The sequence below is a fragment of the Apteryx mantelli genome, chromosome 14, assembly GCF_036417845.1.
Source record: "Apteryx mantelli isolate bAptMan1 chromosome 14, bAptMan1.hap1, whole genome shotgun sequence".
Lineage (NCBI taxonomy): Eukaryota > Metazoa > Chordata > Aves > Apterygiformes > Apterygidae > Apteryx > Apteryx mantelli.
The window spans coordinates 5,825,714-5,841,625 of NC_089991.1; the positions used below are offsets into that span (position 1 = coordinate 5,825,714).

The 15,912-nt window shown below is 48.1% G+C and overlaps 1 protein-coding gene across 1 annotated transcript in view; it reads right to left on the minus strand.

Annotated features, from left to right (window-relative positions):
* COL23A1 (collagen type XXIII alpha 1 chain) overlaps positions 1 to 15,912 on the minus strand; it is a 190,994-nt gene that overhangs the window by 22,213 nt on the left and 152,869 nt on the right. Inside the window, exons 6-8 of the mRNA XM_067305139.1 lie at positions 8,087 to 8,113; positions 5,431 to 5,457; positions 4,710 to 4,736 (exon numbers count right to left, since the gene is read on the minus strand). Of these exons, the coding sequence (XP_067161240.1) occupies positions 4,710 to 4,736; positions 5,431 to 5,457; positions 8,087 to 8,113 (81 nt within the window). The remainder of the gene's footprint in view (positions 1 to 4,709; positions 4,737 to 5,430; positions 5,458 to 8,086; positions 8,114 to 15,912) is intronic.

The window sequence follows — 15,912 nt, forward strand, 5'->3', positions numbered from 1 at the left end:
TTAAAATAGTGGTCAAAAAAAACAAACAAACAAACAAACAAACAAAAAAAGCATCCACATGGTTTTATGTTGGCTTTCACAGGGGGATCCGCTCTCTAAGTGCTGAGCATTTATCTGCAATTTGGGCTTGGCAAGCACTTATCTTTTTGCAGAAGGAAAGATACTTTTCAACTGCAGCCTGTAGATATGCTGGTTTAGCCATGCAGCTGGCCAGCACTTATTCCAACAGCCTCTCGGCGCTACTGCAAACATCTTTAACGGCACTGCCAATTGAGCAGGAAAGCGCCGAATACTCCATCGGAGACAAAAGTATTTTTTTGCGATGAGTGGGTGCTAAGGAATGAAGCTGGACAGTCTCCAGCCTCCGGCCACCCTTGCGACATGTGCGGACGCCAAGTCAAACTCAGATCAGCTAAACTGTGAACCGAGATGCTGTCAGTCAAGCCATCATCAGCCCGGCCGCTACCTCCCAGCAGGAAAGTGCCTGGGATATTTTTGGCAAAGCCCGTAGTTCTTTTTGACTTTCCCTCAGCCCGATCTCCTCTGGCAACTCGCACCATGGTATCTCCTTCTCTGCTGGTAGGAAGTCGCATACTGGCTCTTCAGGTAATAAGGCATGCAAGAAAAGCACAAGCTGAAGTGCTTTTTCTCCTTCTTGAGAAGAAATACAGCCCAGATGTACAAAAATTCATCAGTCCCATCTTTTGCATACACATTTTGTCAATGAGAACAAGATCATACAAACTAGGATAATAAAGCTAGAGTGGTCACCCCAGAGCCAGCTCAGGCAATGAGTCTGGCTTGTAAGAAAACAAGCTTTTTAGAGATGTAACAATACATTTGATTTTCAAACAGAAATACAAACACGAATAGCAAGGCACGGTGGCCCCAGGCTGCTTCTGCTCCCTCTTGCCTTCCGGTGCTGGAGCTCCTGGTCTTCCCATCTCCTGGTGTTCAGCCTCCCTGACCCTGCAGCAACACTGCTGCAAATTCCCAGGCTTTCCCAGCACTAGGAGAGCCCAGCTGATACTCCTTGGGCTAAAGGGGCTGTTTCACAGCTCAGACAGGCTACCAGCACTGAACAAAGCCACCGCATGAAGCTCCTGGTCAGAAACTTCTGTGGCCATGTCCATGCTGTTGCGCCCTGGACCATCTCTGCGCTGCCGGCAGTCTGACATGAAGGAACATCTGCTCTGCATTTCTCCCTGCAAGCACACTTGTGGGCACTTTGCCTGCATGTTCGAGGAGGTCTGTTCTTCATCCTGGTTATAGCGGGTAGGCGAACAGCATGCTGAAAGGTTGGGCCCTTGGGACCTCTCTCCTTGACACCTCAAATGCATGAGAGGTGCTCATCGGGCTCTCCGGGCAGAGCAGTGCTCCAGGAGCAACGCATGGCCACACTGCGCTTTGCACCCTCCTCCGGTGGAGCAGACCTATCTCTTCATCAGCTTGATCTCGTTTCCACTGCAAAGCTCCCCAAGAAATATTCTCTTTTAATCTATCGTTCCCAGTGATAACGTTTGTGATCCTTGACACACCCTATCCCTACTCCACCTCCCATAGACATGAACATTTATGAGCTAGGCAGCATTAGATATACTAATAGTTATTTATCTTTCTGTTGATATGCCGACTGGCTGCGACACATTTTTCAAAATCAGCTAAACAAAGCTACCCCTGAAACTCTAGAAAGAAGATAGATTTAGTTAAGAAATAAAAAATAAGCTAGGCCAGATGGTATCAAGAAGTTTCATATCCAATCGATAACCATGGATGTCTGTAGAAGTGTCTGTCAAAGTCAGACACTGGTTGCTAGCCCTGGCTGCGCACAGCTTTGCCGGGCTAGTTTCCCCCCCCTTTCCTCCCAAATTGTTTGAGCACCGTTTTCTTCCTCTTGTAGAAAGAAACATAAAGAAATCTAAACGTAAAAGCAAAAGCTAGACAAATGCATACCAGGAAGAAAGCACATATTTTTAACACTGAATTAAGACCCTGGACAAGCATTATCTTGGAAGCCGGCACCTGCAGCTGGAGCCCAGACCGAGCCTCCTGCCCAAGCATGTCCCGTGGCTCAGGCAGGAGCACAGGCAGCAGGTGGCTCCTGCGTTATCCAGCAGCACGACCCATGGGACTCCAAGGCCAGAAGAGCATCTCCTTCAGCACCGAACAACTCCCCAGCCTGGCAGGCAACCACATGGGCCCTGACGCAGCTGCCTCTCCCAAACTCATCCAGATCCCCAGCCAGAATTGAGGCCAAGAGTGAAAATAAATCATACCCATGTGCAGCTGAATCACCTCTTAAAGCCTTTTCAGAATACATGGGTGGGCAGTTAAATGAGGTCAAGACCTGATGCTGAGCCCTTCCACTGCCAAGCAGGGGATAAATCTATCTGAGAAGTTATATTGGCTTTCAGAGCCGGAGGGTAATGTTTCCAAAGGCACCCAAGGCGGTTAGGAGCTGTTTCAGAAGATGACACCAACTTTGAAAAGTGACTTACAGCCTCTAGGGGAAAAAAGAAAAACTGCTCCGAAGCATCACTGCCTGGCATTAACCAGCGAGACCCTGGTTACATTTCCAAAAACCACACCTAATCCATCAGCCAACTCCGCTGGCATCGGGTGCCTCAAGCCCTAACAGCGCCCAGGCACCACAGTACCTTGGCACACAGAGGGCTAAATTATTTGAAAGCTTTTGCATTTTTAACTGAGAATCAGCAGCACCTAACAAGTAATTTGTTCCGTCTAACACCGCACAGGGCATAGTATTTCTCGCTGACGTGAATACTGGCATGCAACCCCAGGTCTGCTCCCTTTTGCTCATGCCTTGCAAGCGTCCCATCTATGGCTGCCACCAAAGGGTTCTCCAAGTCACACACACACAGTTACGAAACAAAATAGAACTAAAACCACCCCCTCGGCCCCAAAGCGATCATTGGTTACTCTTCCAAGCACAACATCCTCCTGCAAGGTGGTGAGACCAGCCACGGTTTTTAAACCTTTAGCTATGGGATGCTCAGGTTCAATTCTAACAGCGATGATTTTCTCCGAGAGAAGTTTCCTCTTCTGTTACGCACCCGCTATGTTCGCTTGCAGAATGCAGCTCGCATTTCACCTTCTCACAGTAGGAGCTTGTGAGAAATGATAAGGGACTCCATAAATCAGCCCACCTTCCTCTTCCTACAAACTGGTTTGCTATACAGAATACAAGACTGCCTCTTTACAATAAACATCTGGGTGGTGGTGCTAAACAGTAACAAAGTAGGGCATTTCCAGGTAAAAACCCAAGAGCAAAGAAAACCATCTGCGCCAGCATCACGAGTCATGTCCCACCAGACAACCTCCCACCAGACAATGTCCCATTCTGGTTGGCTGGACGAGATGGCCCTCATCATCTCCTGCCTTGGGAGCCTGACTCAGATTTGCTTTTGGTGCGACGATGGTGATGGCTGGGAGGCCTTCCTCCACTTCTCATATGTGGATTATCATCCACTCAGACAGTTTGGCTAGCATTAATTAATGGACCACCTTAATGCCTCTACGTGACTCTAACGAAGCGTAAGGGGGACTCCAAGATGAGTCTGAGCACTGGGGTTTTTCCTAGTAGCCCCACTGGTGTCCCAAAGGCAGGCCAGCCCCGCACAAGGGCAGACCGGGGCGTTCACATGCAAAAGCTACTTCTGCACACCAAAATCCAGAAGCGCTGGCGCAGGCTGCATCAGCCAAATGGTTCGTGTGCGTTGGGCACAAAGGGACAACGCTGGGAACGACGTATCAAAGCAGCAACTAAGGCAGCTTCTGACAGCCAGCTCCTCATCTGGCCTCTGAGTAACGGCCCTACATCGACGTCCCCGAGAGCAGGGGCTGAACCTCCACGAGGTTTCCTGCGGGCACAAGAGCGCCAGGGCAGCCTACGTCCATAAAACCTCTGCTCCTGGAATATAACACAGCTGGAGATACCACACAGCTCATGGTGACACTCTCATCTCTCCCCTGACACATGAGACTTCATATTACTGCTGCCATCACCATAATTGCGATAAAATCGCGATTTCACGGGTCCCCACTAGTCGTTTCCACAAAACTCCATTAATTTCTATATGTTACAGCTGGAATGGGTTTCCCTCATCAGTTTCTTTAAACATTTATTTTTGATCAAAGGCAGATTAGATACGAAAAAATGACTAAAAATGAATTAAAAAAGCAGAGATATACTGAAAAACCTATAAAACTCTGATATTTTCCACTGACATTGCCGTGCCCATTGCCAGCATGGTTGTCGCTGTTCTCCCCCGCGGGTAGCAGAGGACAAGGCTTCCATCCTGCACGGCACCGGGGCATGCCGGGCCTTGCCTTGGGACATGGGGCGTTACTGCCGCATATTCGTACTGAAATGCTGACAAATGACCATAGCTTCGAGTGAAGCACGGAGACTGTCTTGTCTTCGCCACTTGGGAAGGAGAATCAGGAATAGGAAAGCCCAGGAAAAGGGAAACCCTTCACCAGGTGCCTGGAGATCTTGAGCTTTTTTCCCCCCCATAGTCACAGTTAGGGAGAACAACAACAGAGCTTCAAAGGCAAAAATCAAACGTTTTCAGAGCTGTGACCGTTCTGCAGCTTGCAGTGACAAAAGCTGCGCAAAGCCTCGTTTTCTGCTATGACCAAGCCCAACCAGAGCTTGGAATAAAACAACACGTCTTGTCAGTACTTACCCTTGGGCCGATGTCCCCTGCTTCACCCTGCGCGTCATGCAAAACAGCAAGGGTCAGCTATTAGAGTTCAAATTTCAAACGCGAAGGACAGCGCGTAAGGTCAGCTGGACTAAGGGGCTGCACTCAGGGGAAGCGGCAAGAGTCCTATTGCTTAACATGCTCAAAACCAGGGAGGAGAAGGATTTGAGACAATACAATAGGGAATGATTCTGCCCTGGCAGGCGATGAAACAGATAATAAATCAGAAAGAGCGGATTGTTTCCAACTCTAAGGCTCCCCTAGCACTGCTTATGTCCTACACATGCAAGGATTAACATCACTTTCAGTACAGCCATGACCTTCTTTGGCTTCTCTAATTTCGTGGGAGGATGTCGTGCAAAGGCAGCGATGGAGCCCACAGCCATTCGACTCCCTTGCTCTCGGAGGAAAAGTAGGATGAGAATTGTATGCCGCTGTCCAAACCCTCAAAGGGCTACCACAAAACCCACGGCTTGGACGGGCTTTAAGGTTGTGGTTGTTCCTCTTACATCTTTGCAAATTCCTTCTGCCCTCCCCTTCCCAGGCCTCTTCCAAAAGCCACTGGAGAAACCACTGTCCTGCTTCTGCATCCCAAAAAATCCAGGGGCAACGGCACTCTGGCACATTGGCATAATCTGAACCACAAGACCGAGGAGGACAAACTTCTGGTTCCCAAAGAGACGCATGCTAGGCCGGTCTTTACCTTTTCCCCTTTTGGTCCTGGAGGCCCCTGCAAATACATAAGAAAGATCATAATTAAAAAACAACAGAATCAAGGGGCGCGTTCTTTTCTCCAATATCAAGGCCAAAGAGACTGCGCTCATCCATTCACACTCCAGAGTCACAGTCACTCTTATTTTACGTCGTGTGCCGCTTCACGTGAACAGCATACACCTAAAAGCACCAGCGAGGTGCTGTCTCGGTCCTAACGAGGACCAAGAAGTGCAAGGAGAGAGGAGGCAGCGCGAGGCGGCAGCTCAGGAACACGTGACTCTAAATAGTTGCAAGACATTTCTTAAAGTATTAAATCACTTCTGGAAAAACAGATGCTCAGCATATCATTACAACAATTACACATCTGCTTGAAATAAGCACGGAGGACGGGCTGCTTGCTTCAGCCTGTCCGCTGAAGCCATAAGTCATATTCCCTCCCAACGGCGCTCTGCAAGGCAGGCAGAGACGTGCTACGGCCCCAGAGAGGAGCCACCGAGCCATCGCGCCTTGATGAGCCTGTCCCGCGCTCCCCTGAAAGCGCAGAAAAATACTCTATCCCGGCTCAGCCCAATTCACGGTGCTCGCAGAAGCCGCGTGGGAAGGAGGCAGAGGGTCAGCAGCGAGGGCGGCAGCGGGAGCATCCGCGTACGTGCGCGGCACCCCTCCTGCTGTTAATTTGGCTTTAAGCAACCCTGCTGGCCCCTGCTCTCATGCACGAGATCGCGGGCAGTCTGGTTTGAGTTTGGCCTTTCGATAAGTTTGCTTTTTCTTCTGCGTTTCCCTGCCTCTCGCCCAGCGGTCCCGCTCGGTGCATGCGCACGACCTCCAGCCTTCTGCCTTTGCTATGAAAGCTTGGGTCAGGATATAGAAAATGGCTCTAACCTACAGCTATCCCTATTTTTACCCTTCTGCTCTTAAGTCAATAACAAAAAATTTGCCTGCTTCTAATTTAAATTGCAAATTGTCATTGACAAACAAATTCAAGTCTTCTAGAGAGAAAGCTAGCAATCTTTCATTATTATTAAATAAAACCTGGTTTAAAAGGAAAAATGTAATTGCAACTATAAAATATTTTTGCTGGGTCTGGGGGGAGAAATGGGGGGCAAGGGGGGAAGACACCAGTGCTGCAAGACTGTGCAGGACCCCGTAACACTGCACCTAGTGTTAGACATCGACAACATCTAGACACAGCATCTTGCTTACATGGACTTCTAGGGCAAACGCAACCGCTAGCAAACAGGTCCTAAACTGCCTTCAGTGCCTTGAGAGTTCCTTAAAAAGAGAATGAAAAACACATGGGGACTGGCTCACTTATGAAACTTCTGGTATTTCTTGCTTCGAGGGAAGCAAAACAGCGAGTCCAGCCTGGAAAGCTGTGTATAACAACATGGTAGCTTTTCTGCATCCTTGGAAGGATGCTGCTGGCCTTGGTTTAAATTCTGGGCAAAAGCTCACACACCTCTAAATTCACAGGGTCGCCCATATTGCTGCCCACTAGTGAGAAAAGGCTACCCGATTTCTCATCACAGCAATAAAAAGAAGCTATAATGAGACATTCCCTACCTGGCTAGACATAAACACCTGGACTAACTTCTCTATTGCAAAGACTGAACGATTTCTGCCTGCTTTGAAAATCCGAGTTGCTTTAAGAACCAGAGCTTGAAAAGATTTCAAATGGTGCCCTCTGGTGAACGTGGACTAAAATGGGATTTGAGCACAAAATACCAATGCAGCTGTGACCTCCATCAGTAACGATCCTAGACGAAGGAATCGGAGCTGGCCAACTTTCACTTAGCATAAATTCAAAAAGCATAAAATCAAAAAGGCAGTAGGAAAACAGTGGTGTACCTGAATGTCCAAAAGGCTTCCAAGCAAAAAAGAAATCAAGAGAACAGCTTGTAAAATGAAGTCCAAGATATTCCCCAAAGCACGGCATTAAAAATGAGCACTCTGCACCCAAGCCTAGCTCTGAACAGCTCCAAGAAACACCCTCTCACCCAAGCAATTGTTGCCCACATTCCTCTGCAATCAAACTCTCTTCCGAAACAGTTTTTAAAATACCACTTTGTACTGCCAGGAGCATGCAACCAAGGCTACCGACTTTGCTTCTTCCAAGTTGCTACTGGAGCTTGTTTCCAAAACCTGGTCCGCATCCAGCCTGCAAAGCCTCCGTTAGCCAAGCCAGCGCACCGGACACAAAACACCCGCTTTGTTTTCGGCACTCCGGGTGGGATAAGGGGTCTGGCAGCTTAAAAAAGCTCACCTCTGGTTGCACACTGAGTGCAGTGGGTATATAAGACTGAGACTATTTTATCGCGTCATTCCAGAACACCAGGGTCCACCAGCACTCTTCGAACAAGAAAGTCTCAAACTTTCAGATCGCCCAAAACACTTTACCTCATCCGGTGGGAGTGTTCCCACTACCCAAAGGGACTGTGTGGAGGTGTCATCCAGCCCAGGCTCCGAATTTAAACGTGTATGTGTTACAGAACACGGAATAATTTTTCTAAATTTCATCTTGCCTTATAAACAGTTACGCACATAGAACTTATTTACCAATAAACGAGCACATTTGAGACTATGCCCAAGTAGCATGGGGCAGTGGGAATAAAGACACGACACATTTGACAATCAGTGCTACTTACTGGCTTGCCATCCAAACCAAGAGGCCCCTAAAAACGGAAGGAAAAGACAGCATTATTAAAAAAAAAAAAATATATATATATATATATATATAAAAAAAAAAACACTTTACGAACATAGCAACAGCAGTCATGCTCTGAAAGAGGCTCTACTTACATACAGTACAATCTTTGGCTACGTAACTTATACACCTAATCCTTCGTCCATGCGATTCAGCGAGAACGTTGCACAGCAGCAGAGCAAGAGGTGTCAAACGCTTGGCAGAGCACGAAGGAGCGTGAAAAGGAGCGACAGGCTTAGCGGCAAGGACAGGGCGACGCCGTTCTGCCACGGCGCTTGGGACGCTGAGGGTTTTTAAAGGCTTTAACAGAGAAGCAGCAAAACATGCCCGATTTGGTTAAACCGAACGGCTCCCCGAAGTGATTCGCAGGCAACCTGGGACCCGAACTGTTCGTTTTCTCAAAAGGACTCGCTCAACTCTGTCCTGCCGGCAGATACGTGCGCCCTTGGCCTTGCTCATCAGGTCAGTCGTACAAAGTTAGAAACACACAGGTATTTGCAGGATCAAACGCTTGGTTACTCTAATTCTCCCCCAAGTCTCCCTTTCTAGGGTTGCTGCAGGAAGCATATGGTAAATCCGCATGATAAACAGTTCCCTCCCCGTTGTTCCCGGCACGCAGCCCTTAAAGACCATCAAGCCATTAAACATATTGGGCAACGTTTCCTAAAGAGATACAGCGCATCAGTTGCAAGTGAGCAAAGCGCTTGGACACCTGCTCACACCTCCCAGATTTCAAACGTGTGCCCAAGTGCATGCGTTTGGTGGATAAGGACAAGCTTATCCTTACGGATAAGGATAAACCTCAGCCTGAGCTGAAGGGCCATGCCCAACGGGAGACTTGCTGCACCCCTGCTTGGTGACACCCGGCAAGAAGACACAGCTGCAAGCGCCTCGCGAGCTAGCTACCCATTATCCATGAGCAGCAACCAAAGAGCTTATGTGCATTTTGACCCATGATTTTGATCTACATCACGATCCCAAACTTGAATCTGGGGTTGCTTTTGTCATCGTCTCCTAAAAATTCAAGGGCTATGCTCACAAAGCGGTACCGCGGGAGGAGCGCGCGCTCCCTCTGACATCGCACATCCCGGCTGCAGGCGCGCATCGCGTCCATCTTCCCGGAGCCTTCGACAAACCTGTCGGGCTGAAATCTCGTCTTGCATTACAGCGCTTTAAACCTGGAGGAACTACTGAAGCGAGCGTGATTTGGACCCCTGTATTACGCCAACAATAAAGCGTCAACGTTTTCTACGTTTCTTAGCAAACTAATTAGGGTGAACATTTTTTAGTTCAGCTTACAGTCTGTGATGGTTAAGCAAAAAAGAGAAAAAGGGAGATTTGTGTAAGAGAAGCCTAAGGGTTGCATGTAAAATAGCATCCTTCCAGCTCTCAGCTCCAGCCATCCATCAGCAATAAATCAGTTTGCAGCAGCTGCAGTGACCAGACTTGGAACATCAAGCTCTGGGATACCCACAACTCTGTTAGGAAAAAGAGGTAAAACCAGCCTGAACTCTGTGCAATGCATTAGCACTTATATCATAAGAACTGCGGAACTGTAAGGGGTATTTACCAGAAAATAAACGTGGGTTTCTTTACACACAAGACTTCTGACATTACCAAACATAAATTATAATTTGTTTACGTGATATATACTATTTTTCCATAAGGAACTACAGGTACCAACTGCTGTGTAGTATTGGTTGTGTCCTCTAATATCAAGGTTTACAGATCAGAACCAAATTATTCCTTCCCCTGACTAATGCCCCTCCATACTTTGCCTCACTTCGATTCTTTACATTATAAGACATTCTTCTCATTAAAGCCCTCCAGACCTAATGTTAAAGCAGAATCCTGTGTCTCCATCATCTCAATGGTAACTAGAGATTTTCACTGGGATTAAAGTGAAGCAGGTCTTGACCAAGCTATTTGGATCACCCTTAATCCATTACTGCGCTTCCTCATTTAACGAGGAACGCTGCAGCTCTGTGCGTTTCTGTAAAACCAGGCAGCCTTCTCTGAACAAGGTTATGTAGATGCTTTTTCTATTCCTTTTTTGTTTTAAAACCACATCAGAGCATTTATATGAATATACTTGAGAAAGGTGTCATGTCCAAGGAGATTTCTTCCTCAAACTATGACAGCTTGAGCTGATTCACCTGGTGCAGTTATCAGTGATCTCCAGAAGGAAAAGGTGGGACCTATATAAACAGGGAAGCTAGAGCCCATCCAAGTTCTCAAAGAAGTAAAAGTCCCAGGGCTTAAATAAAATTTTACAATACCAATTCATCAGCTTTCAGCTGTTCTTGTATCTGTCCACAAAGGGCCATCCAGAAGGAAAAACAATGGCCTATTCAAAGGCAGCTTGGTTTGAGGGAAACCATTAAACGCTTGAGAGAAACAATATTCATCAGACTTTGAAAGGAGCCTTACAGCCAGCCACTACAGTTCAATGGACACGACCATAACTCAGGCTTTTAACTGCTTTGTTAGTCTAGGCTGGAGATTTAATTGACTCTGTGCTACCTGCCCAGCCAAGTATCTCCATGAGCAGGCACAATGTTTCAGAGAGCATCCAGAAAACATGACATGTGTAAATTAGGAGGCAGCATTTGAAATCTGGGCTTACTTAATTCACAGCCTGCAACTCTCCAAAGCATCCGTGTGTCGAGATCATTATCATCTCGTTTGAATTCTGGCCCATGCCATTTTAATTAAAGATAAAGCAATCTTTAGTTTATTTGATAACTAAGGAGCAGAAAAACAACAAGCAACCTCCTACTCCCCCAGTCAAAAAACCTCTCTGTGTAAGCTTTTGTTTTTGGGGACAAAAACCACTTCCACCTAGGAGAGCAGCACACAACCCAGGAAGACGCAAGTCCGCCTGATGCCCTGCTCTGGGGTCTGCACGACGCATAGCATCGCAGTAGCTTCACGTCGGTAATTTTGCCCAGGGACAAATTTCCTTCACCTTCTTGCCCACGCTCTATTATAAGCCCTTTAGTCCAAATCACACATACACAGTGATCACACTTTACATAGCTAACTGCTCGCTAAATTAAGAGAGGATGAACTATTTTGTCCAGAACAAACCTAACGCTTTGAGACGAGGTAGGGAGAAAATTTGACCAAATTCTCCTGAAACGTGGTTCTGAACAAAACCATCACTGCAAAGCAGGGCAAAAACATTCAACATGCAAGCCCAGGCGGTCCCAGGAAGATGGCACCCCCGCTCCCAGCAGTGCACCGGCACTGCCGACATCCACTTGCCAGATATTAAAGGCTGCTTTTAGCTGATAATCAAATAAAACCTCATTTTCTGGCCATCCACAAGTAACTATTGCCTGTGCTTGGCACCAGGCCAGTGAAACTCTGTGGGACATCATCCCCATTTGAAGGGAAAAGAGGAAATGTTTCTCTGTCAGTTTGATAAAGAAAATATATCCGCCACATCTGTTTGAAGCCCTGAGGTTTCCAGTACTGGGAGCAGCAAGGAGATGGATGAGCAGGGAGAGCTGGTGACATGGAGCAGAGGTGAACAAGAAGTACAATTACTCTCCTTGGTTTTACCACCCCATAAACAGTATGTACATGCAGCCTTCCTGCTGCAGGAACGACCAAAAGCCTGGTGCATCTCCACTGCCATCACCTGGGTGATGAGATTATTTATATTTTAATTTAGGACACAGAGCCAAGGCAGATAAGAGGCTGGGCTTGAGCAGAGGTTACTGCTAGATCATATGCATTTGCTGCATGCCTTGATTTAGCAATGCAACACATCAGCTTTGGAGGAAGGGGTTTTGTTCAGATGCAGTTTCAAACAAATTGTTCATAATTTTTTTTATTTTTTATTTTTAGTAGGACCTCAGAAGGGTCAAGACATGGGACTCAAACACCACCCATCATTGCAAAACATGAAACTGGCCCAAGGCTGAGAGCAGCTGAAGGCTTGGAAGAATTTTATGTTCACCAAGGAGGGAAGATGGGGGGTTTGCAAGCTCTGATTGACATGCAAAAGCTCTTCCAATAAATAATAAATACTTCCCCTCTACATTCCTCACCCCTGCTCAGAGCACGCCTGGACACCAGCGTGGGTAACTGGCCCCCAGTCCTTCTCCGCTGGTGCCATTACTACTGCTGGCAGAGATGTACTTGCTCTAGCAACACCGCAGGAATTTCAAGGGGAAAAAAATATCTAGTGAAAACAAAGCCAGAGATTATTAAGAGGACAATCCTTCCGAGTTGGGAAACCTTCTCCCATGGTTATTTTTAATGTTTCCTGCTCTGCTAAAAATTAGCACCGGGGTCAGAAGGAACCCTGTGGTTAAATTTTAACAAATTCAAAGGCCTTGCTTCAATCTCTGTCTCTGCGGTTTAGAAAAATGGTCAAATCTTAAATTTGAAAAGAAGGAAAGTGTCAGAACAAAAGAGCACGACAATATATTAGTGTCACTGCAAAGGGCCCCGGGTCACGAGGCATCCTAAACAACGCGGCTCACAGCGCAGCCCAGGCAGAGGACGGAGATGGTCCCGTCCTATCGGCTCCGCTGGAAATCGCCGCTGCCGGGACGATGGCTGCTGGGGTGCAGCTCTTCAGTACGTTTTCATTTTAGGAGAAAGCTCTGGAAAAAAGCTGTGGACGAGCACTCTCCTCTTAATCCCGCTGTGCCGGCGGAAGAGGACTTTGCTAATCGGTCAATCCATTCAGAACCGAAACACCCGCGATGTTACTGCGGTAGCTGCGCAGATAGGGAGACAACTAGCAGTGGCCCCACCACAGCCAGCGAGACCCGGGTGGATGGACCACCATCCTCCCACCACAGCACCGTGGACACGATTCGTTCCTGCCCACACGGACATCCCTCGCTGGACTGTAAGCTGAAAAAGGGATTTATAGCCCAAAGCATCATGATGCTTTAAATCTCATCTTAGACTTCACCGGCATATTTACCATGACAGCAGCAGGCGAACCCCGGGTGTTGCCTCTTCCACCCCTCCGAACACGCTGCCCCGAGCCTGGAGGCATCTGCTTTAAAGCTTCAGGGGACAGTTCAGTTTTTTGAGTGAGACCATCTTCTGCTTTGGTTCTCCCCCTCTCTTTTGCTAGCTTCCGCTGCCGTCCTGCTAACGTACTGTGTTTCGCTTTGGAGCAGAGGGCAATTAGGCTTCCCCAAAACCCTCCTCCTTGGACATCCCAGCCCCGCACGTAACACATGCCCCGGCTCCTGGATGGGTCCATACCCAGAGCCGAAATCAATAAATTCCCCCCCAACCGAGGTGTCACACAAACGATGCAGAACAACAGCCCGATAAGGGCCAAGCTTGCGCTAACAAACCAAATGAGGAAGAAAAAAAAAAAAAAGAAAAAAAAAATCCTTTTTCTGTTCCAAAAAAGCAATCCGTCCTCAGACTGCCGGGCAGCCTGTAACAATTCTTTGATGGAAACAGAGCGGTAATTTGCTAAAAGCTTTTCCCGTAATATGAACCAGACTGCTGGGCTCCATCCGAGAGCCGTCCGGGACCGTTCACACGGGGCACCTAGCCGGAGCGCGGCAGCGACCGCGTCGCAGAGCAGAGCCTCGAGAAAGAGCCCCGTGGAAAGAGCAGGGAGGCAGGACACGACGCAACGCAGGCACCCTTGCACAGGGCACACTAAGGGTTTCTTTAATCTCTAGGAGAAAGAAAAAAAGAAGAAAAAAAATAAAAAAGCTATTCTGAAGCCGGTTTCCAGCAGCCGGCCCTTCAGCCCCTCCTTGGCATCTTCAGCACGAGTCCACTGCAATTCCCAGCTCTCTTCCCGGATACGTCAGCAGCATTCACCAGGATTTCGTCGGAGAGATAAAGGCTCTTTTTCCCCTTCGGTAGCTGCCTCTTCCTTAAACACCAAGATTAGCCTCCTCCCATCTGTTTGCAGGGCTCCCTCGTGGTTTTGGTGGACGTGTTCTCAAAGATATTAAAAAAATGCCTGGAAGCGAGTAAATCGCTAAAGGGTCCAAAGGGACAGAAAGCAAACTGCGCTGGGGCTGCACGGGACACCGCGTGGATTTGTGAGCAAGATTACCCAGACAAAACGCAAAGGATTCCCACCACAGAGCCATGCGTTTTACTCCTCCCAACACGAACGGAAGGGAAGGAGCCAGAGCAGCAAACGGCCGCGATTCATCGGCTCGCGAAGCTCCGCAAGGAGAGCTTTCACTCCCCGTGCCTTCGCACACGGGCACACAAACCGCCCTATCTGCCGCCGAGCGCCGTTTCAGAAGCAAGAGCTCACGCATCCGTGCATCACGCTGCACCGATTTTCTTCGGGAACAAAGTGCTTTTACAGGGGCAGGGAAGCATCATTGACTTCCCTCAAATTTCTGAGATTTAAACGAGTTCCACGTGTACCGTGCAATTGCATTTTTCCAAGCATTTGGTACCCCATTGTTTTTTTGGCTATTTTACTTAATGTCCAGCTATAAGAGAGGAGAACGGCTTCTGCGGTGGGAAGGAAATTTTAGTATCAGTAAGCAATTGTTTTGGAGGAACGTCGACGCTTCAGGCAAGCACTTCGGCCTCTTTTGCTGCCTTTGTACTCCAAGTCTTTCCCCCGCAAGCATCACTCCGGTTTTCCAGTTGCTTGGATTACCTATCTTTTGGGGCTAATGAGCAAACTTTGAAATTCTCCTCCACCTCCAAGTCAAAACAAAAAAAAGCATGCAAAGGCAGGAACCAAGGTCCCGGTTCAGGATGCTCAGTTGGCAAAAGACCTTTCCCACCACCCGCCCTCGTCACCTCAGATGCGACAGCCTGCAGAGGACCAACCGCGCTGTTGGGTGCCGCTCAGCCGGCCCATGGCATGAACCTCAGGCCCGGATGCAAGGCGGCCGTCTGTGGAAAACCCGTGTACACCTAGCTTCAGGAACCCGCTTGTGCGGTTTGGCCAGAAAAATGCCCGATGCAGTTGGCATTGGCGCCCTCGCAAGCACCACTATGGAAGGAGACCTCCCTCCTCGGCCTCACCAGAAATACCGGACGAGGAGTGGGAAGTGCGAGAAGTACGCTCCTTGAAGCATGAATGTGCGAACAAAGATACCGAGAGAACAGCTACAGGGCTGAACCCTAAACAACACTCATGACCTTGATGAACCGATCCGAAAAACTAAATATCTAACTTAGTAACAGAAGCCTTCATTTTGAGGATGGATACCGATCACATGACACAGTATTTGAAAATATCTGAGTCTAGCGATACCAGATGTTAAACATGGACTTTTTCAGTTCTGTGCATGCACAAACCAAAACACCCATGCAACGCACAGGCCCTCCGTGTCCGCGCATGAGCCACCACCCAGCGGCTGGAAAGCATCTGCCTGTTGCAAAAAAAACCCAGGAAAAATCTGAGTCGCATGCTCTCCCTACAGCCTGTGGGATCAGACCACGTAACGTGGTCTCCCATGTCACACGGCCGTCCTGAAGAGTTAACAGCGGTGCGCTGCTCCATTTTGGGCACGGGGCAGTCCCCAGCTACCTAAGACTTGCTCTGCAACACTATCAGACAGGAGGCCACATCCCGACTGTGCCCAAGCACCGGGCTCCAGGGGATAGCTTGAATTATTCAGACTTGGAGATAACTGCATAGACGTAGGCAATTCATCAAGTCAAATTCCAAGTTACTTCTACAGTTCTCCTGTAAAAGCAGTTTATTATTATGTCATGTCTGGTATTCTGGTGTTACTGCTCCCAAACACCTAGCTAATCACACGTCTCGGAGGGTTTTGGCATACTTGG